We start from the raw sequence: 23,610 nt of genomic DNA on the forward strand, positions 1-23,610 counted from the left end.
AGAGCATTGCTAACATCTGTGATCCGTGGGAGCTCTGTACAGGTGGGTTGAGAGCTGTTTCCCTTCCCCAGTTAGAATTTTGATGAGGTCCTGCCAGAGAGACAGATGATGATGGGATTTTTCTGGTGGGGTCGAAGGGAATCCATGGGGAAGCTGGATGTCATGGTTCCAGAAAGGCAGGCACATAATAGCAGACAGGGTCAGTTGTGCAAGATAAGTAATGAATGCACGCGGATTGTGCCAGGTTATAACATGCTGAGATGTACCATTAGCTCTGTGAATATACGGTCTTCACCCGGGACCATGTTTTTTCTCTGTTCTAGAGTCTTCTGACATTGTTGGCTCGCTCATGTGACTGACAGCTTCCTTTTGCCCTCATACCTTTTTTTTTTTTTTAATGTTTTCAATAATTAATTAGTTGGGTTTTTATTAGAACAAAAAGACTTTTTGATCTTGTTTTCCCTCCTGGGCAGTGTCTCTAGCTTAGTCTTATTAAGCAGTTTCACCTACTAGATTTAGTTTAAATGTTAAGCTTATGGGTTCTGCACACTGGGAACAATGGCAGTGCCTTAATAAATTGTTATTCATTTAATACCTGGATGTTAATACCATAACATCAGGAATTTTTTTGCCACATGGCAGAGAAAAAAATAAGACATATTTGCTGTCAGGTTTTAGACCTCACTGGAGAACTGATTCTGAGACCCAATTTAATCATCCTGACTGGAAACCTACTTAACTGAGACTCTTGTTCTGAATCATGCTCAAGGATTTTGTAAGAATTTAAAACTCTAGGGGTGCCTCGCTGGCTCAGTCGGTACGTAGAGCTCATGACTCTTGATCTCGGCATCGTGAGTTCGAGCCCCACATTGGGTGTACAGATTACTAAAAAAATAAATAGGTAAACTTAAAAAAATTAATTTAAAACTCTAAATACCACATCAAACCCTGAATTTTAAGTCAGTATTCACTTTTGTTTTCTCACTAGTTCGTTTCCCAGCTGTGACTTCCCTTTCTCCCTTCCTTCATCTGTCCATCTGTCCGTGTAACCCATCCATGCATCTGTCCATGCGTTTATCTTTTATGCGCTCATCCCCCAACTATCCGTCCGTCTATCCATTTATTTAGCAATTAGTATCAAGAACCTAGTAAGTGTCAGGTTTGGTGTGAGGCACTGGAAATACTATGGTAAATAGGTTGGTCCTGTGCCTTTCTTGGCGGGGCTTGCAAACACATAATGTTTTGATTCCTCCTTTCAGAAAAAAGATTCATTGTCACAAATCACCAAAAATTGTCTGCATTTGTTGCCTCAGCCTGTGTTTATTGAGGTTCTTCTGTATGCCAGACCCAGTGCCAGCATACAACAGGATCTAAACCAGAAAACACTCCTGCCCTCAGGCAACTAGGGAGAGAGAAACAATAGTCACATAAACAGGCAGATCTGCATGAATCCTACTCATGGGGCATAAAGGCAGAAACCTTCCCAAGTTAAAAAAAAAAAAAAAAAGCAGAAAGATAATCTAGAACCAAGTACACACATCATGAAAATCACTCAGCTCTTAATTGCAACCTCCTAAGTTAAATAGTCCTTACAAAGTCCCAGCAAGGACCCAGGGCTGAGATGCTGTGATTGAGCTGTGGAATTTTTCTGAGTTCCCCAGCAGCCTGAGCAATACAAGAAGCCTTATTTATGTAACTGTTATTGTCAGATCAAAGAAAGCATACCATATTCATAAAGAAGACAAAACTTCCCCAGTTACTAAAAAACTTCCCATCAAGTTTTCATACAGGGAACACGAAATGTCAGAGAGACCAAGGAAGTCTGTTCAACAAACTGCAGCAAAGGCAGCAAGCTGAAAGGAAGCAGTAGTGACAGGTTTCTGGTCCATTGTCCTCGGCTCCTTTCCCTTGGAAGAGACCCTAGGGATACTGCTGATGACCAGTTGTTAAGAGATGTGAGAGAGAGAGAGACAGAGAGAGATCTCTCAGGTAATATACCCAGTGAGTGACCCCAGCCAGAATCACCCAGTTTTATGTATCCTGCCTGGTTTTCAACGTTTATTTATTTTTGGGACAGAGAGAGACAGAGCATGAACGGGGGAGGGGCAGAGAGAGAGGGAGACACAGAATCGGAAACAGGCTCCAGGCTCTGAGCCATCAGCCCAGAGCCCGACGCAGGGCTCGAACTCACGGACCGCGAGATCGTGACCTGGCTGAAGTCGGACGCTTAACCGACTGCGCCACCCAGGCGCCCCCTGCCTGGTTTTCAAACTCTCCTGGTTGTCTTAACTCCCCAGAGCCACAAAGCAGTGAGTAGTAGAAGGAAGAAGGATTAGGGTTGCTCATGTAAGTCTCCTTGTCCCTCACCTTCTCTCAGCGACGCACTCCCTCAACCCCTCGGAGCCTAGAAGAGAGACTTTGCTTTTGTATCTTTCAAACATTCCATGTGAACCAAAATTCGTTTTCATATCCGATCGATACTTTCCTTTTCTTCTCCATTAACTCCTCTCATCTGCCCTTTTGGAAGAGATTATTTGACTTAGACTCGTAAATGATAAAAGAAAGAGACAAAGAGAAAGACCATCCTCTGCTTTGGCTTGTATTTGAGTCTCTGATTTTGCACAACCTTTAACGACATTGGCCTAATATCTCATCAGCACTTGTAGTTTTTCCTGTTGTCCATGTAAATCACTGCAGTGGCCTTCAGTCTTGGCAGATAAGTGAACTGTAAATAATTTTGCTTTAAAATGGATCGATTTGTCATCTTTAAGCCACATGAATTCTTTTCATCATTTAAGCTCCTAAGTGCTGTCTGTATTCATTTACTCTTCTGAGCAAATATTTTCAGCTCACTTTATAAGTACCTTCGTTTTGAAATCATTTTGTGAAATACTGATGAGTTGATTTTTTTTTCCTGTTTCCATTTATAAAAACCATTGCATCTTCCCAATTGCCCTGGCCTGTCAATAGTTAGGAAATCATTTGTTCTAGGGAGGTTGGTACAATTTTATTTTAAAAGACCTTGGGGCGCCTGGGTGGCGCAGTCGGTTAAGCGTCCGACTTCAACCAGGTCAAGATCTCACGGTCCGTGAGTTCGAGCCCTGCGTCGGGCTCTGGGCTGATGGCTCAGAGCCTGGAGCCTGTTTCCGATTCTGTGTCTCCCTCTCTCTCTGCCCCTCCCCCGTTCATGCTCTGTCTCTCTCTGTCTCAAAAATAAATAAACGTTGAAAAAAAAATTTTTTTTTAAAAAAAAGACCTTATGACACAAGTGTGTGTGGGTAGTGTGTGGCCAAGGACTTTTGTGGAGCTTTGAAAATTGAGCCCATTTCTTTCTTCCTAGTCAACTGATACGAGATTTAAAGATAAAAATCTTCCTTCCCAAATAATCAGAACTGTGACAGGAGCTGGCTTTGGAAATACCCATCCCAGTATGTGGTACATCTTTCCAACTAGTCGCTCAAGCTGGAGACCTGGGAGGTGAATATCCGTGGTTCCAAGATGTCCTCCCCTCCTTTTCCTCTTCCCTGCCCTCCATTCTGCAACGCCTATTGACTCTGGCACCAAAATGTCTTTGACTTCACTTTTTCCCCCTCCCCTTCATTACTGCTATTCTGTAGTGTAAACCACCTTGGATCTCTCACATAGAATACACGATAGCCTCTCCTCTCTGCTTTTACTCCTGTCCACACCAACCTAGTCACCCCCTCAGTAGCCAGACCAAACTCTCTATAAGTCATTTGGGTTCTGGCACATCCCTGCTTTAAATTCCTGATGAGATTTCTTCTCCTCTGAACTAAGAATGAAACCCAAACTCTTTAAAGCACCCCTCAGGGTCCTAGCAGTATCTGGTCTCCAAGCATATCTGAGGCCATCCCACTCCCTTGCTGTGTCCCACTACGTTCTCTCTCTTCTTCAGACAGCCCAAGCTCGTTTTTGCTTTGAAAACTTAGCACATACTGTTCCCATTAATGGGCTGTTTTTCCAGAAGTCTCTCCCTACCACCTACCCACAGGACATTGCAGGATGTTGGTATCAAACTGTTAGGTTTACGTGATTAATGTCCATCAACACACACACACACACACACACACACACACACACACACACCTAGATACGAGCATCAATTCTAAGAGTTTAGGTACTATCTCCCTTTGCACATTTATGCCTGAGAATCTGGCTCACAGCAAGTGTCCTGTGTGTACTTATTGGATGAGTGAACTGTAATGCATGTCAATATGCATTGTGGGTAGCTACGTACAAGGGCTTGGTCTGGACGTTCTGGCATTTGCGTGCTAGGTCGTCACGTGGTGCTGGTATGCATCGAAGAACAGACTTGAAATGTCTCTTGAGCTACAGATAGATCTCTTGGGGCCAGTTTCTCACCTAGAAAAATGAGGAGAAAGACAATCCCACCAGATGCAAATCTGATCATGTGCTATAACTAGTTCAGAAGTGAATTTGTTCTCATGCCCCAGGTCTCTGCTGAGAGGTAATTCCGGGTGGCTGTAGAGGTACAAGTTGACTTTAATTTGAGAGATACATAAACATGACTTTTCTCCTGGACAGTTCTGGGCTCTGATCAGATAAAAGGCAACATGAAAGCTAATTAGCATGCCCACAGAAGGGAAGAAGGCATATTTTGAACTCTAGCACATACACACAGAGCATATAGCTTCAAAAAACTTAGACTACCAAGATATTGAATACAGAATATATCTTCAAATCAAGTGGTTTGCATAATTGAACTTGAAAAGAAACATAAGGCGAGGTTAAATCTTATCAGAGGAAAATCTAAACAGCTTCCAGAATGTTGTGCATTAGCCCATTAGCGTGGGTTAGAATATGTCATCTAGTGATAGCTTTAAGTGGTGACGTAGTTTTTTTTGAGCGTGTTCTTAGGATGATGCTTTATTTACTTCTGTTTGCCAAATTTAGGGACAGGGTTTAGGTGGCATTTAAAAGGGATGCAGAGATGCAGTTTCAGAGATAGTTTTATTATTAAAAAATTTTTTTTAACGTTTATTTATTTTTGAGACAGAGAGAGACAGAGCATGAACGGGGGAGGGTCAGAGAGAGAGGGAGACACAGAATCCGAAGCAGGCTCCAGGCTCTGAGCTGTCAGCACAGAGCCCGACGCGGGGCTCGAACCCACGGACCGCGAGATCATGACCTGACAGAAGTCGGGCGCCCAACCGACTGAGCCACCCAGGCGCCCCCAGAGACAGTTTTACAAACTCATTCCACATTCTGTCATTTTGTATTAAATTGGACCAGAGTCAGACATTTGTTGGGAGGTGAGAAAGGGTGTTAAAATTTGAAAAATGGCCCAAGCCTTTTCTGGTAGACTTTGTTTGCACACCATGGTAATGGCAAAGCCGTTCTTCAGTCAAACCTGAGATTTCCAGGTCCTCTGTGTCAGAGATTTGTTACATCCATCTGAGGGTCTCAGGAAGCCGCAAGACGGCAGACACAACCTGTGCACATGATCTTGTGGGCATGTGTGTAAAAACACATGTGCGTTCTCTGCAGGAGAAAAGGCCAGCCCGTTAGCAGATTCTGTCAGTGGGGCAAGGTTGCCAGAAAGAAATTTTTCTCAAGTTCAGAAGGAGGGGGTGAGCAGCAGAGGTTACGTTGGGGTTCCAGGGACTACAAAGGAACCCTGGGAAAGAAGACTGTGACCTTTCCCTCAGGTAACCCTGCAGGGCAGCTCACTTTCGGTCCCAGTGAGGCTTTGTGAAGCATCGTCTTGACCCAAAGGATCCTGAAGATTCGGGGATCAGAGACTGACATTAACTGTGAAATGAATTTAGTGTCAATAGACCAGTCCCACATTCTGGCATTTGCTACTATTTGAGGGACCCAGAGACGGTGGGCATTTGAACAAGGGGATGCGGTTCTTAGGGTGAACTCCAGAGGTCCTTAATCTGTGGAATTACTTCCTTTTATATTTAAAATACTCTTTTCCTCCTTTCCTGAGAACAAAAATAAAGCACTACCAAAATGTAAAAAGTAACAGCTGCATTAATTCTCCTTACCAAGGTTTACTTCAAGATGAAAATAGCTTTAAATTTTGTCTTGATTATAACAAGCATTATCTATACCTTATAAAAAGCAGATGGGGCGTCTGAGTGGCTCAGTCGGTTAAGCATCCAACTTCGGCTCAGGTCACAATCTTGTGGTCTGCGGGTTCAAGTCCCGCGTCAAGCTCTGTGCTGACAGCTCAGAGCCTGGAGCCTGCCTGATTCTTGTCTCCTTCTCCCTCTGCCCCTCCCCCGCTTGCGCTCTGGCTCTGTCTCTCAAAAACAAATAAACGTGAAGGGGCGTGTTGGCCGTTAACATTTTCTGACTTGAAGTCTTCAAGCATGTCTCCCCAGGGAGGCAAGAAGGCAGCCACTGAGGTTCTTGGAGGGCAGAAATCAGATAGCTGGCCCCAGGAGCCGCAGGTGCTGTCGGGAAGGACTGTTAGAAGCCGGAAAACCAGGTTTTATTCCACATCTCTGGAACTCGGATCCATGTAGGTCTGAGCTGAACACTTTATCCTCACGAGGGAACGGTGTCGATATGGGGGGACGGCGGTAGTTGTCCCTGCCCAGATCTCAGTGCGCTCTCCTCTCGCCTTCACCAGAGTATATACGTTGTCCCCCGGAGTCTGAGTGAACTGAGCCTCTCAGGGTTTTATTTACCAAGACCTCTTTGCTAGTGTAGAATGTGGGCCTCAAATTTCTCCCGCAGGCACACCAGATATAATTTTAAGTGCTCTGTCTTGCCTTCATCAAATACATGCCCATCTCCTCACCTTTGAATCCTTGCCAAAATCCATATTGAGACCTGTAATCTGTATTAGTCAAGGGTAGATGAAGTTTCTGCCTTTCTGGGACTTTCTTCAGATACCGATATCGAAGCGAAGACTCAAAGGGGAGGGCATAAAGGGACCTGAGACTGAGATGAAAGGGAACTTGAACATTTCCATGAAGATGGGGAATGAAAGGTGACGGATACCTGGGGAGAGAGGGAGGAAGGTTTTGATAGGTTTGATTGTAAGACCAAGGGGAAGATTGTGATGCTACATGGAACTTTAGGGAACTGAAATGCTCTGGGTCAAAAGATCTTAGGAAACCAATTAACTAGCACAAGCTATACAGGTCCCATAAGAGAGGACAGAGATACCCCTTCCTGTCCTCTGCCCCTTTACGGTGCTTTTAAGCAGATAAGTATAGGGACATAGCATCTATTAAGTGAGAGGCAGGATTCCAGAATTTGTATTTTGAATGGGAGAAACTGAACACCGGGGCTTACCACCATCTTTTATTCAAGGAAATAAGAACTGAAGTGATTTCATTTCCTGCCAGGTATTTTTCTTCCCACTAGGTTTTGCTCTCTGTTCAATCACCATTCAAACAAAGAGCATTTCATAAAATGGGAAGGGTCTTTTGCTGAGCAGGTTTCAAAGCACAGAAACCTGCTTATTCTATTGAAATTTAATGAAACTCTTTCCTTTTGAATGCTGCTTGGACTTTGGACAGGTTGCAGATCTAACAAGGCTGACCTCCTGAGGTCAACCCATATAGAAAGTCTGATCTTGGTTTTTTAAGCAACAGCAGTGTCAGGAGGTAAAGAGGTGAAAGGTGACTCCTACAAAATTGAGTAGCTAAGAATTATGGTAGCTCTTCATATGATAACTACTTATATGCTTATAAGTACCAGTGCACATATAACGCTAGGCATGATTTTTTAAAAGGTCTGATCTCTTCCTTACAGTGTTGAAGAACTAATGGCAAAAGGTAAAAGTGGGGCATTTTATTATTGAAAGATGCAAAATGGGAAGTCCCCAGGAACATCTTTAGCCCTGATTGTATTTACTCTGGCTGTTATAGCCTTACATTTAAATCCCTCATGGTATTTTGTGTCACATGTTTTGTCCAAAAATTGCTGATGTTGAAGTGATACATCTCGTATCTCTCCCCTGAATTTCAAAGTCATGGATCCAGTTGCTTATGGGACACGTCCAGATGCATGTCTCACAGCTCAAATTTACAAGCCCAGAACTGAACTCTTACTTCTAACTGCACAGACCCAAATAATCTTCCCCCTTATCGCCGCCATATCAGTAAGAGGCTACTTGAGTCTTGCAGTTGGATCAGACCCTCAACTTTGAAGCCTTCCTTGATTCCCTTCTCTCACACCTTGCATACAACCTACTCGTCCCCATCTCTGCCACATTACCCTGGTCCAAGCCATCATCCTCCCTCACCTAGATAGTTACCACAATATCCTAAGGTCTCCCCACTTCACGGCTTGCCCTGGGACCTTCTAAAACAGCAGCCACAAAAATGAGGATGCTAAACTGATACATCTTGTAAAACATGCACCCAGGGTCTTAGCTGGGAACCTGTGATGGAAATTGGATTTGTTTTCTGCTCCAGCCCAGAGAGCAATATGGTTTGTGATTATGTCTTCCCATCTGGCCCGCCCCTCTCTCTGTCTGCCAATCACCTGGGGATTTATCTGCATGCAGCACTAGCTGGAGAAAGATGGAAACCCAAATGTTGTTGACGTATTTACATATGTGTGCGCAGACGTGCTGAACAAAAACAAGCTGATGGAAACACCCACTCAGAGAGCCAATAACCATTCTCTTCTTGCTTCTCTCACTCGCTTGCTTTCAGCAACCACTGGAAAGAAAAGACAGCCAGAATAGTTCTCAGCACAGTGTTTCCAGCCACCGGAGCCTGCACACGGCCTCCCCAAGCCACAGCACACAGGTGCTCCCCGAGTACTCACCTGCAGAGGCCCCAACTCCAGATCAAACCGACAGCTCTGGGCAGAAAAAACCAGATCCTTTTAAAATCTGGGCCCAGTCCAGGAGCATGTATGAAAACCGACGTGAGTAGCACCCTGGCCCCTGTCTTCCCGAGCCCCCTCCCCAAGGCTTCAACCGTCTCCTGAGGCTTCTTGAAAATAGATTTTCAGTGTGTACACAGAGGAGAGGTAAATCAAGGTGAGAGGCGAAAGCTTCTCGGAGTAGTGATAGAATCTGCTGGGTGTTCATGGAGGGTCCATTATGTGTGCAGTTTGGGGAGGGCTTGATATGGATGGTGGTCAAATAAAGGGCTTGGATAAAAATGGATTTATTTTTCCCTTCACTTAGAAGAAGTGGCAGGTAAGAGCTGCTGTCTCGTTAACTCTTGCCCGTGTAGAGACCGTGGCCCTGTTCTTGAGAAACAGCTCTGATGTACCATAGAACGTAAATACGATTGGTTTGGATTGCAGGAGTAATGAGAAGAAATTAAATGCTTTCTTAGCGGTCTCCTAGTTTTTTTAAGAATACTGGTAATTTTTTTTTTTTTTTTTACCATTACCAGCCTTTTTAAACATTCCCCTTAAAAAAGGAAGGAAAAAAAAAACCCACAGTGAGTGGTTTGTGCTTTAATTATTTATACTGTGGTCATGTGTGTTCCTTTGGCTTCACCTTTTCGATAAATGTGAACTGGTGACGGCATCCATCCGTCACTTTTTGGCTCTTAATGCCCTTAATAGTGCCTTTGTGTTTTATTTCTTTTCATTATGAACTGATTCCAAACACTGTTCACGAAACATAATAATCCTGCCATTATCAGTGAAAGCCCCTAAGGCGCCCTAATCTTAGAGGATACAGACTGACCCCCTGTTTTGGAAGTTGCTCTTAAGTGACATTTTCTCGTGAGGACGACTGGTCAGGATGCAGCAGCCCGGAAGGAGTCGACAGGAGCGTTTTCCCATCGGGCTGTGGGGTGGGCGAGAATGTTTAATGAGAGAGGAGGCGTAGTCTGGGGAAGGGTCTGATTAAAATTGGAGGCGAGGAGAGACTCATTCTGTCCATCCTCTTTGTGACTGACACCCCCCCCCCACCCCCTCCAGCCCCAGACAAGTTTTGTTGATAGCCACAGCTGTGGTTGCTTCTCGGGCAAAGCGCCCAAGGCTCCAGCCTCTTGCCCACCCACTCAGACTTGGCTCTGAAGCCTTTCCTCCGCTGGCTGGAGTGATTCCTCTGTGACCCAAACAAAACAGGGCGGGGGAGGCCAGCATCCCCATCTGAGAAGGATAGTTGGCCACCCTCCTGGGTGAAATTCAGCAGTTAGGGGGCACAAGGCAAGTCTGGAGTCTTGACGATTACCAAATTTTGGAAGTCGCTCAGGGTCACTCTAGTCTTTCCTTCGTCAAGGGAGAAATAGCATTGCGTTCTTACTCCAATAGTGTGGGACACGAAATAAGGCGTTTTGGCCAAGGGTTCCCTATGCTGACAAAAGCCAGATAATCTGAGAAGGAATTTATTTAGTCCCTGGTCTAGAAAGACCCCCTAGAGTATCCCTGAGGCCAGGCCAGAGGAAATGAAGTTCCATTTGGAACATCCCTTGTAAGCATTAGTTGGTACGTATGAACCCGGGGTCTGTCCTCACTCTGTCTTCTCACTCGTTGTAGTGATTTCATCGAACAAATGTTTTCCAAAGAGGAATACTTTCACATTCTCTTCACACTTCCCTCTAACCATGTGGCTCCTCCAATCAATGGCCCACCTTCGGCTGATGTTGACATATTGCTTTATTGACCAAGCCCCTGCTTTTCTCCATACAGTACACATTTATGACTGAATTTCTCATGGACGAATCTTTTGGTGATAAAAGAAGTCGTGTTCTGCAGTGCTGCTGGGACATGGCAGATTGACAGACGACTAATGTACCCATTTAATAGGAGACACCAGCTCAAATTCCATGTTCACCTTGGGGGAAGCAAAATTTCTTAAGAATTTAGTGTCTCATCAAATTTCCCAGGAAGTTTTTAACCAGGAAAAAAAAAAAAAAAAAAGTAAAATATGTACTCTTACCACACAGCCAGCTAGCTTACTTAAGCGTCGAAATTATTCAGGCGGCTGTCAGACCGAAATATTTGGAATGGTGCCAGTTTTGGCTCTGCTTTCTATAACATCTAAGGAATAGGATCTAGCAGCATAAATGAGAATCAATTTCTTTTTGGGTGATTGGAGGCTCCATAATTGAGTGATCGTAACAACTTAATTGATGTTAAGATTCACATGGATTTCTTCCTCACCACTCAATGAGAGTAATGATGAGACTCCCCACCCCCCATGGTAATTATTCAGGGTCTGTCACAGATTTTCTTCTTTTCACAGTACCTGCAAATGAACCTACATCAATCTTGTCTTTTAATCAGTGTTTTGCTTTATCCCAGATCCATTTCTCCCATTACCTTAGATTGTTTTTTATCTTGTCTTTCAGAGGAAAAAAAAAATACAGCATGTAGCCTTGTTAGATGTGATTCCCTGCCCCTCCCCCCAAAACATATTAAAATGAACAAAATTCTCCAAGAAAAACGGGGAACTTGAAGTCAGGAAGAACACTTTCCTTGGACCCATGTTATCCTTTTTATTTGGAAGATAAATTTTCCTTCTGTTTCATTTTATTCTGAAGGACAGGGTGAAGATTTACACAGTCTCTGATCAGATTCCTTCACGTGGTCTAAATGCTGTACAAAGTAGTGTATTCCTGATAGGGCCATCTGTCAAAACACCAGTGTCAAAACGAATCAATCTGAGTTGCGGATGTGTTAATAAATCCCTTTGAAGGGCTTAAATGTTTAATTAAAAACAAAGTCAAGTATGGAAGTCCTTTAAAAGCCACGTGGCCTGCTTTGTATTTTCTCTAGTAACATGTCCATTGCTCACATGGCTTTAAAAATGATACTGATAGAGTGTGACTAGCGAATGTTCAGGAAGACAAGCTAGTATCTCGTGTGTACGAAAGGAAGTCTAAAGCTTGAAAGTGCAACAGTCTCTGTTCATAAAATAGTTTGGAAAGAAAAAAGTCAGAGCTGTTGTACCAATGTTGTAAACCTGTCCTATTCAGGAGAAACATGCTCGCAGGTTGGAATTGGTCACGGGGATCCTTTACTGTAGTGAGTTTAAGGAGCTTGGTTGTACTTCCAGATTTCAAGAGCTGTTATGACAGCTCTTATTTGTGTTCTGTTCCGATCTTGGCCAGATCTGATGATTTTTGACTCTAAATAAAAGGCTACTCTGGTTGAACTGCCTAGAATTCATCTGAACAGGTATTACTACAAGAATGAATTCCATTGGGAATCTGATACTTTTCAAAATAAATGCTGTGGCGTGGCAGTAACAAAAGTAAATTAATTTTTTTTTCAAAAGGAAATCAGGGTTTAGACAAACTTGAAGTTCATGACATGATTAAAACAAAGTCATACGAGAATGTGTACTTTAAGGTATAATTAAATGTGAACCGTCGGGGATGGTAATGTTTTTTTTCTGTGAAATTCTCCATGGAACAACTGTAAATACCAGCTTTTGACAAGAAAAGCACCATGAAAAAAAAGAAGAAAAAACCCACAGAATCAAATTGTAGTCTTTTAAAATCCATAGCAGCCATGACCTTTACTGTGAAAGCTTAACTGCACGTTCCTTATCAATCACAACTAAATTAAAATGAACTAAGCAAAAGCACATACATTAAGCTTTGCAAAATTGTGAAATTAATATTCCAGCTATGTCACCTTCGCCTGCATCGGGATTGAGCAAGGGTGAAAGAGAAAGAGAAGTCAGTTCCACGAGTTTTGGAGAATGTCAGAGTAAGGATCCACTGAAAACTTTTATTTCTCCATTATTATTCATACTGTTTGATGTTGCCATTGGTCTCGGGGGCTGGGGGAAACCTCAGACAAGGGAGGGAAGAAAGAGAACTGCCATGAATAGAAGTGTTATGGCACTCTTGTTGACCAAGCACAGACCAAAGACAAGATGAAATAAAAAGTGATGGGCACATTTTATCCAAGTCTGGAAATGTGTGTCTGTAGTAATGGAGACACCAGGAGGTTTCTCTGCAAACCTAGTGACTCCATTCTTTGTAATTATCAAAGGAAGTCTTTTGACTGCTTTATTGAGTTGTCGCTGGCATCACCAAAGGAGGTAACTGCTGACATTGCCCCCCGTGCAAGGGCTTAAAAAGAAGAAAAACCGGGACAAAGTTTTCTTAGTTCTTTTTTGATTCAGCCTTACTCAACAAAAAAAAAAAAAAAAAAAGGGAGGGGTGATATCAATATCAGAAAGATAATTCCTCCCTGCTGCCTCCTAAAAACTTAATTCTTCTAAAATCTGCCTGAAATAAAGAGGAGAGCAGACCATTTTGGGGCAGGGATTAGAAACCTCAGTGCCCCTGGGCAGAAGTGGCAGCCGAGAACACAAAAGAGAGAAATTCTGTAATTCTGTAACACAGTTCATGACTGATTTATCACCGAAGTCAGCTATTTGGGTACGTGGAGTGTGGTTGATGGGAGAGTGTAATGGTCAAAATGCCAAAGTCAAAGTGCCAAAAGACTTTCTCTGTAACGTGTCTGTGTTGATGTATCGTGTTGGTGTCTGTGTCTTCCTAGCTCATCACTGGCATCTTCAACGTCTTTGGTGTCTTTGGCCATCTTCCTTTTCAACAGGAAGCTCTTGCAACAAATTTGCCACTTTACCGCTGATTCTCAGAGAGACACAAATGCTTTTTTTCCTATGGACTAAACTGTATGATAAGCCTAAGTCTTTTGGCCACAACCACCCATACCGTAGTAACAAACCTAAATGAGTCAATGAAGGCAGAAACTTGCTACATTTGGTGCTAGTGGAGGAGGGGCAAGTGTTCTTGTGTTCAGTGATGCTGAGAAAAATGGGCGTAGGCTGAAGTCTCTGCAGAGATCCTTCCCTTGTTGACAAAAGGCTCAGCAGACTTAAGGCAGACTCTGCCAGCAACCGTGTGCTGGCTGCAAAGCACCCATGGTCTATTTTGGAAATAATCCTCCTGCTTGAGTGAACCCAAGACGGAGACCCAACCTGATTTAATTTGTTGTTTCAATGAGGCTATTAGAACAAATACCCTTTCGGCAGCTACTCGAACAGAAAGAAAATACTGTTACCTTAGCGTGCTCAAGAAAATATCATTCTCAAATTGTGTTTATGGGAGTCCTATGATGTAGCTTAACTGCATATTCCATGGAGGCTTGTAGCTTAGCCTCCACAATTATAATAAAAAAGCATTGGGCATAAAGCACCAACGAAAGCCCATCGTATTAAGATAGCTCAGGCAAAAATATTGGACTCCAGCTTCTCTGACTGGTACTTACCTGTCCATTTAGTTTCTTCTCTCTCGGCGTATTCATTGAGTGTACGTTCGAAGCGATTGGGTGAGTCACTAAAAAGGGACATCTCTTGCCAACTTGAATTCTCCCCTCCCCACTGTACAAAACTGAAGATGAGAATTAAACCCTCAGGCCTACGCACTCCTTCAACCCAAAACCCTACTTCTTAAACAAGCCAGAAAGTATGTAGGACAGTATTTGAAAGTTTCCTTTAGGATTCACTGCCACCAAACCATTTTTTTCCCTTAAATAAAAGATATGTCATTTAAAGATCACAAAATACACTTGTATACATTAAAATACTAACAAAGAATTAAATAGAAATAATTTTTTATTACGTTCGTTAAGTAACACAGTGGTATATAGAACACTTTCACATACAGTGGGTATTGTCTTACAGAAGTTATTTTTCTTTTAATAAATGAGAATTTTTATTTTAAAGCTTGGGCCATTAATGAGTTTTAAGAGTAAAATATCAAGTTATTGGATAATAAGTTAATACTTATAATTTTAAAATATTATAGGCAAATTCTGGAGTAAAGCAGCCATTCTAGAGGAGAAAACATGAAAAATTGATACGGAACACTTTTGTAGTCATCATTCATGTTGAGAATATCGAAGGCCAGCTACTTTTGGGTAGTACTACTGAAATCATAGCAAACTTTGCAAAACTGGACATATTAGGACGTTCAAGAGTAACTTTTGGCAAAAATGATCTAACAAATCAGATGATTGGATTGCAGATCTTGATAAAGGGAGAAAGAAGTGACTTTTTTTTAAGTGAAAACTCTTTGACTCAAGCTGTTTTCTTTCATCCTCTACTTGGTATGACATCAGATGACTTACTAGGACTTCTAAATTCTCAGAGCGAGCTTCGGTTTCAATGGTCACTGTGGCTTGGCATGAGCTCTCGTCTCAGACACAGGCACCCACTTTGTGGTCCCACACATAATGATTTTAATTTACTTAATTTTTCTGACAATAATACCAAAGGCAGTGGTCAACACTGACTTCTGGCTTAGTCCAGGATAATAGCTTGGGCTTGATTAGGAATTATCAAACAGTGATTAGTCCTTTGAAAAAACATAGGGCCCAGTGACCTGTCCCCCTACTGATTTCTGCCCAGTGTCCTCCATTATTTCATCCATCCGGATTATTTTGCTTCCTACTCTTGTGTCGGAAAGCTGTCATCTGCTCAAGCACCATCAGGATTGGTCTTCTATGTTCACCTTTAGAGCAGGATTCCTTTTATCATAGAAATAACCTCCCTCTTCTTTCTTTCTTCTCTGCAGTTCCAGATTACCAGGAACAGGACATCTTTCTCTGGAGAAAAGAGACTGGATTTGGATTTAGGATTCTGGGTGGAAATGAACCAGGAGAACCTGTGAGTCTCTTGTCTACCTCTTCCCCCCAGTGCTGTCTTCTAAGATACCAGAGCCAACCGGCAGCCGTGGCAGATCACCAAGATTTGAGCCCAGCTGCGTGCAGCACAGATCTGCCTTATCTCTGACAGTATGGCTCATCCACTGGATTCAAAGGGACTAGTTCCCTACTTAAAAGTTTATATTTGTGATGATAACAAGTGGCGGCAGCAGCATCTGGAGCTCCCCATGAAGGAAAGTGAAAACAAAAAGCAAAATAATAGGCATCAACTAATAAAAACTAATAAAAATAACCCTGAACGAAGGTCAGGAGACATTTAACCTTCTTGATCCTCAGGTCCCTCATCTTTAAAATAAATTTAGTATCCTATCACAGGACTATTTGGAAGGAGAAAAGAGAACTAAAGATAAATATTGTTAACTTCTTCATGATAATAATTAATAATAATAATAATAATAATAGCTGTCACTTATTGAGCACTTACTATGTGCCAGGGCCTGTGCTAATGGCTTTTAATATACATTCTCTCATTTCTCCATCAAACTCATGAATGTATCCCCATTTTTCAAATTATCAAATAAAGACAAAGAAGGGTTAATTGAGTTGCCCAAGATCATAGCATTAGTAAGTGGAGGGACTGGAATGGGTCTGACTTCAGGGTCCATATTCTTAATCACTCTTTTGTCAAAATTCTTTGTAAACTTTAAGTACTAGGTAAAGGTAGTCACAAGCATTATTGTCTACAGAAGGCAAGGAAACAAATATTTTAGCTAAGGTTTAATGAATGGTAAATACAACCAGACCCCAAATATAAAGGCTTCTCTGCATGTGGGTGCTAAAAAAGTACAGCGATGGGACATCAAACCAGGCTTTGCTGGATTCATTTCTTCATTGAACAGTATTTACTGAGCATTCCCTATTGCTAGGCATAGTGCTGGACCTTTAAAGAAAAGTAGTATTACTATTATAATTTCCAGAGTTTCTGGAAGGAGGGTTCCTAGGTAAACAGAAAAGGAGAAAAGATTTTGCAAATGACAGGGTAAAGTCATTTATTTCTGCAAAGAGGACAAAGAGTGAGTCATCACCAGACCACAGGTAAATGGAAGGAACCAAACAAGAAATAGTTACTCTTGGGACACCTGGATGGCTCAGTCAGAAGAGCATGCGACTCTTGACTCTTGTGAGTTGGAGCCCCATGTTGGGTATGGAGATTACTAAAAATAAGTATATAAACTTTAAAAAAAGGAAATAAGTTACTTTTCCACCATTTAAGAATTGTTATAGCACCTTCACAATGGCCTGGTACCCACTGGGTGCTCAATAAACGGTTATGGCAAGGATGCAGCCATGAATGAACGCATTGAATTGTTCTCAACAATGTGAAGGCCATCAGTATAATAGTAAATCAAAAGGTTAATGTTTCACCCGTCATCCACTTATTCAACAGATTTATATTGGTCACATCGTACCACTGGGTGCTGCTGATACAGACGGCCGCCTGAGGTCTGGGGATGAATTAATCTGTGTGGATGGGACACCGGTCATTGGAAAATCACACCAGCTTGTGGTCCAGCTTATGCAACAAGCTGCCAAGCAAGGCCACGTCAATCTCACTGTGCGGCGCAAAGTGGTGTTTACAGGTATGTTTTTCATTCATTCCTTTAGACAGCGCATTGTCACTTGATGCACAGGAAAGGCTTCCTTCCTGTGTCTGCCTCCTCGAGCATCTATTTTAGCAAATCTTTGCAAATGTGATTAAGCTCAGAATTTCCAGATGGTCTGCTTCTCTCAAACCCAGCAGAACTTCTGTCACTCAAAAGTACTTTAATGTGCCATTCGTGCATGTTCAGCAAAAGCTTCTAGAAGAAGACTAGTCAGATATACACTACCTCTGCTCATCCCCCTTGCCGACCAGAAGTTAGTCACCTTCTTCATTTAATGTTAATTCTCAACAAAAGAGGTCGTTCTAAAAGTCAGGAGAGTTGTAGCCTCAAATTAAAAGAACAAAAATTAGTTCTGTGCTGCCAGATAAGCTCATAAAAAGTGAATGATCCTTTACTCTGTTGTTGCCTGCATATGTAATCAAGCAAGATCTGTTTTCTCCATCAGAAAGGTGTAGAGGTGGCCAGTGCTAGGCCATCTTTGACCCCTTCCTCCTGCCTGCAGGCTTTCAGGTACTGTATGTGAGTTCTCCAAACATACAAACCCTTTCTGGCCCAGCTCAAATAAAACCTTCTCTGTGAAACCCTCAGAAATTCCCTCCTTCTTCCAACTGCCTTCCGATCTTGGCATTCCTTCCTTGCCATTCTTGTGAATCGTGGTTTACCTCTGTATCAGAATCTGCCATTTTGAGACAGTTCATTGTCTGTCTCCTTCCATTCACTCACCAGCCTCTTGAAAGCACACTTGGTGGTAGTTCCCCTGGGTATGTCTACAGCCCCCACCTTGAAATAGTGAAGACGGAATGCAGAAAAAAGCAGATTAAGCGTTCTATCACTTGAATTACTGAAGAAGTAGGACATGAAATCCTATCATTTCTTCATAGCTTTAATATTAATGAAACAAATACTTGCCAAATAAAATTAACTGGCACCTTGTTAAAAGTTTTTTGTATAGCTCATTTAAATGGCATGTCATTAATTATAGAATTAAGATATCAGATTCCAGTGTGAGAGTCCTACCTCAGTGAAACCAGGGAAAACAGTGTTAATCAGTCATGGATTATGCTCCAAGAGCTCATTTGCGGCCTCGGAGAATTTCTTAAAATGGTATTCCATGCGGCCAGAGGCTGTCAGTTAAAAATGGCTTTGGAGATGGCGATGAAAACTTTCTGACTTCACTGACCCAAATAAAAGTAATAGAAGCAATGTGATTTTTGTTTCAGATTTGTTTTTAAATATTAAATATTTGGGCTTTTTAGCTTTGGGTCAAAGCCATGTTAAATCTCTTAAGACACAGGAGACTAAGTACAATAAGCCAGTCACAAACATCGTATGAATTCACTTATATTCAAATTCACAGGGTAGTCAAATTCATAGAGACAGAAAGTCGCATGGTCATTGCCAGGGGTTGGTGGAGGGAAAAATGGCTAATTACCGTTTAATGGGTACAGAGTTTTAATTGTGGCAAATGAAAAGTTTCTGTAGCCGGATAGTGGTGACGGTTGCACAACATTGTGACTGTACTTAATGCTTCATGCCCCTGAGCTTTACACTTAAAACTGGTTAAAATGATAAATTTTATGTTACAGATATTTTCCCACAATAAAAAGAAATGTATGAAGGGAGAAGCTTTGAAAATAAATGCTTTACCCAAAACTCGAACACACATTTTGTTGGGAGCATCAAACCTAAGTGGCTCCTACCTCTTACTGTGACTTATTTAGGTGTGCTTTACCCTGTCACCCGATAAAGCAGTACAACTGGAATCCTAACGGAGGCTAATGTACCCAGGAGTGTGATCAGAGTGGGAAATGACAGTTGGAAACCAGGGAGAGAGACTAAGTATACCTCTGACAGGTGTTGTCAAGAATCCCACAATATGGCAACCTTAATGGCAAGGCCAACGTACAGGGTCCTGCCTGATGGAAAAATAAAAAGCAAAGCTGCTTGGAAGGCGGAGCAGAAATGTGACTTTTGTGGGCAGTGACAAGGTGAACGTGCACCAAGGTCTCCGAAGCGAAGGTGGCAGTCGTCCCTGGTGCAGGCCACCCCTGCACCGGTGTTCGTGTTCCTGTGATTTGTGCCCCCGGCAGTAGCACCGAGTGGGCCCCTCTTGCAGCCAAGTTGAGCCTGAGAGTGGGTACTGATAGGCCAGGTGCTGTCAGTGACACGAGCTGGGCGTCCCCTGGGGTGTTTTCACGTGGCGGTGGATACCGTGCAAGAGCCGTGTACCTTGCAGCAGCCCTGGCATCCGGAGCCTGCCGGGCCGCGGCCTCCTCCCGGGCCGCGGCGCTGCCGTGCGGGCCGGCCGGCGGGCGAGCGCAGCAGCCCGAGGCTGAGCCGGGCCTCTCTGTCACGCAGCCCCCAAAGCCGAGAACGAGGTGCCCTCGCCGGCCTCCTCCCACCACAGCAGCAACCAGCCGGCGTCCCTGACGGAGGAGAAGCGCACCCCGCAGGGCAGCCAGAACTCCCTGAACACGGTGAGCTCAGGCAGCGGCAGCACCAGCGGCATCGGCAGCGGCGGCGGCGGCGGCAGCGGCGGCGGCGGCGGCAGCGGCGTGGTGAGCGCGGCCGTGCAGCCCTACGACGTGGAGATCCGGCGCGGCGAGAACGAGGGCTTCGGCTTCGTCATCGTGTCCTCGGTGAGCAGGCCCGAGGCCGGCACGACTTTCGGTGAGTGTCCCCGTCCGCCCTCCGGACCTTCCCAGGATGCCGGCGAGTGCGTTGCGTTGCAAGTGAAAGATGGCCAAAATCTCATTAACAGAAATGCCTTCATGCTTTTCGCTTCAGGTAATTGAAGTCATAATTGGGGGTGGAGAGTGTTTTGTAGCTTTTCCCCTCCTGAAGGTGGGACTTTTGGGGTTTTTTTTTGTTTTGTTTTGTTTTTTAACCTTTCAGCGGCATGCAGAATGCGTGTCCACAGGCGCACAAACAACTTGAAGCATAAATGATATTTGCCTGAAACTTGGAGAGCAACCTCGACAGTGAAGAGTGGGCAGTCTTTGTCAAAGAAAGCCTTTTGTGAGGTCCTGAGTAGGAGGTCATTAACAGCAGAAGCCTCAGCAGGTGTAAGGGTTTTTAGCCTAAGCTTATGGTTTTACAGAAATGCCTAGGGAGCAATACAGGTGTAAGGAGTAGACATAATTACATGCAGTTTCCGTTCCACCTTACCTGTGTCCTTTCTCTACTCTTTCCCCATCTGAAATTTTTAAATGTTAAATATTTTTAACCTGTCTGGTTAAGGATCTGGTTAAGATCTGAGTTCAGAGCCATTTGTTTTCACTGCCCTTGAATTCTAGCAGGGCCGATTTACCTGTCTCATCCGGATATTGGGGGTTTCAGCAGAGTATGGAGAAATGCACTTGTCACCCTCTGAGAAGGTTAACTGATGGGTGTACTAGCAAAGACAGGACCCACAGAAGTCCAGGAACCTAGTAACCTATGAATCTATTTCCTATTAGAATGGATGATAAAAATGTACTCCAGAAATGATCCATCATCTTCATTAGATAAAGAGTCATGTGTTTATCTCCCAGGCACATTTGTTCATTAATAAGGAATGGGATGAGAGACGGGGCAGGCCTGTGTGGGCTTTGAAATGGACTCTGCTCTATCTGCAAAGGAATTGTCCCCAAGAGTCCGATGACCAGTGACCCAGGTCACTGCTGGCCGAGATCAGGCCAGGTGCTCTGTCCCTTCAGCTTTCGGATCCAGTAGCACTCCCTTTATCTTCATTTAGCCTTTGTACGTTGCTTCCTGCAAAAGCCATTTCCCTAAAGTCTGTTCATTAGGAGTCCGTGAGTCAGTCAGGTCTATGCATGTGTGGCTGCAGTAACAAACGCCCGTTACTAACCGTGCTTCTGTGAGCTACATTAATAAAGTTATCGCAGCATGTCACGAAGGGATGACCGGACACCAAGGCAAGGTTTTGGGGGGCTTTGTTTGTAAATTTATCTGGGGGGCTTTTCTGTATAATTTAAAAATATTCGAACAAGGCAGAGAGGGGTAAGAAATCCCATTGTTTGATCCTCCCCATGCACCCCTTGATCTTCTCAGGATTTTAGAATTCTTGGTTTTACTTTTCTCCATCTTTCGAAATAGATGTGTCAGGTGGGAGGTTATGTGTTATTTAATGAATATTGAATGTCTTCTCACAATTTGGTCTTTGATTGTTTCCCTCTGGCTCTGACAATAAACAAGTTCAACTTTCCCTAATACCTTGCATGAGACTCCTGTTTCCCACTCTACAGAGCTGTCCTCCTACCTGTTGTTTGATACCTTTCTCCTGTGAGTTGTTTGTGGAGATGCACTAAACTTAATGAGGACCTTGAATTTGAGTACGGAGGCTTTCCATACCTGCCTGTTGGATTCCAAAAAACCATTTGCTTCCCTATTAAAAGCTCTGTGGCCTTGACCTTACGTGCCGTGGTACAGACGCGGGCAGATATGCTGAAATTCAAAGAAATTGGGATGCATTTCCCCCCACATGGTATCCCCAAGGTCCAAATTATGACAGAAGAGCCTAGCCCATTTCAGTGTCTTCCGTGCCCGTTTTATCGTCCTTTCCAAAAGGTGACGCAGCTGCGTAGCTTGCTTCACAGTCCTCAGAAAGGCGAATTCTCGAAATAGGGAACTATGCATTTAGCTGGAGACCCTGTGCCAGGCCTCAAAGTCGATTTCCCACCCCTCGCTAGAAGTTAGCAGTGCACGTGGTTATGACCTGGGGTGCCTCACAGTGCACTAGAAACCTTCCTCTTCAAATGCACTTTTCCTGGTTTTCATGTTGTAGATGTGCAATAAGTAATAATGAGAAAGGAAATGATCAAAGGAAAGGGTTGAGGAAGGATCTGAATCCAGCTTCGGATCACTGTCCTTAGCCTGAGTAGGTACCAGGTTTTCACTGTCCTTTGAGGGGATTTTTGTGAGGAAGGTGGAGGATTTCAGCGCTAATGAGCCTTTCGGGCCCTTACCCTGAAAGCGAGCGACAGGCTGATTGAGCAAAGGTCATAAAAGGTTGGGTGTTTTTGTTGGCTCATCTCTTGTAATTATGCCTTTTTTCTAAAGCTTTCATCATTCCGGATAGAAGGCAGAAGGACTAAGTGTTTGTCCATTAGGTGTTTTCAGATGGAATTTCTGGTGGTAGCTGACTCTTAGGCCTCCCCAGACACCTAGGGATTATTTTTTCTAAATGGAGAAAGAACAAAACATTGGCAGAAGCTTAACAGCTGGCAAAAGTGAAGTGACACGAACACACATTGTGTAAAGCATCCATCCCAGCTCTGGGTCTCACATTTGCAGACCCAAAATAAGCCAATGGCGAGTTATTTTGGGGCGCTCGAGAGTCTTTGAAGTTGCTAACTATCACACATTTTGTAACCGATTGAAGGAGGGAAGCTGGGGGTTCCCCCTCATTTGGAATGGGGCAAGGAGCTAGGAGCCACCACTCCAGGGCGGCAGCTCCTTCCACAGATGCACTGAGTACTGCCAATGTTTTGACCATCGGCACAGAGCTCTCCTTTAATAACATTTGCTTAATGCTTTAATTAATTAACACTTAACCTTCTCTTTCCCTTTTCAACCCTTTTTCTCCTCCCTTCACTATATTCCCACGTAACTTAAAAAAAAAAATAAAAACTCAATATCAAAGCAGGCAATGCATGTGTGGCTATGCCTCACAAAATAGGTCGGATTATTGAGGGGAGTCCCGCTGACCGATGTGGCAAGCTGAAAGTGGGAGACCGGATCCTGGCAGTGAATGGATGTTCCATCACCAACAAGTCCCATTCAGACATTGTCAACCTAATCAAGGAAGCAGGAAACACAGTTACCCTCCGCATCATTCCCGGGGATGGTAAAGTATACCTATTGTGTCTCTCTTTCTCTCTCTAGCTCTTTCTGTACCTCTCCTTTTCTCTCTGTCTCTTTCTTTCTCTCGTTAGTATTCACGTAATTGAATAGTGTCGATTTCGAAGCAGCCTTATCCATCCCTAACTGAACATACCCATCATGAGCCATTGTTACTAAACCTTACCCGCCCCTCCACTCCCTTTACTTAATCCTCTTTCGCTGGGGCCCTGCCTTGCTGCAAGTATAAACATTGCAGGAAATCTCAACTTTCCCCATTTTATTTTGGTTTTGGTACCCTTGTCCTTAAAATGATAGAGTAGTTTGAATACAGTGGTAAAGATCCCCTGATGTTCTATCTGGAAATGAATAAAGAGTTTCAAAGAATCACTAAAATGTAACTGTGTGAGGGGTGCCTGGCTGGCTCAGTTGGTAGAGCATGTGACTCTTGATCTCAGGGTGGTGAGTTCAAGCCCCACGTTGGGTATGAAGCCTATGTAAAATTAAATTAACAAGTGAATAAAATTTTTAAAAA

At 43.4% G+C, this 23,610-nt stretch overlaps 1 protein-coding gene across 15 annotated transcripts in view; it reads left to right on the top strand.

Annotated features, from left to right (window-relative positions):
* The window catches only part of MAGI1 (membrane associated guanylate kinase, WW and PDZ domain containing 1), a 642,539-nt gene that overhangs the window by 599,839 nt on the left and 19,090 nt on the right, over positions 1 to 23,610 (top strand). For 5 of the 15 annotated variants that reach the window (XM_086697649.1, XM_086697639.1, XM_086697640.1 and 2 more), the window contains 6 exons: positions 8,667 to 8,883; positions 12,556 to 12,639; positions 15,480 to 15,571; positions 17,018 to 17,210; positions 19,593 to 19,904; positions 22,879 to 23,082. In XM_086697649.1, coding sequence (XP_086553775.1) covers positions 8,667 to 8,883; positions 12,556 to 12,639; positions 15,480 to 15,571; positions 17,018 to 17,210; positions 19,593 to 19,904; positions 22,879 to 23,082 — 1,102 coding nt within the window. The remainder of the gene's footprint in view (positions 1 to 8,666; positions 8,884 to 12,555; positions 12,640 to 15,479; positions 15,572 to 17,017; positions 17,211 to 19,592; positions 19,905 to 22,878; positions 23,083 to 23,610) is intronic. The other 10 variants (XM_086697651.1, XM_086697641.1, XM_086697645.1 and 7 more) reach the window with 5 other exon arrangements.

This window comes from Puma concolor, chromosome A2, assembly GCF_028749965.1.
Source record: "Puma concolor isolate L17-30 chromosome A2, mPumCon1.1.hap2, whole genome shotgun sequence".
NCBI classification, from domain to species: Eukaryota; Metazoa; Chordata; class Mammalia; order Carnivora; family Felidae; genus Puma; species Puma concolor.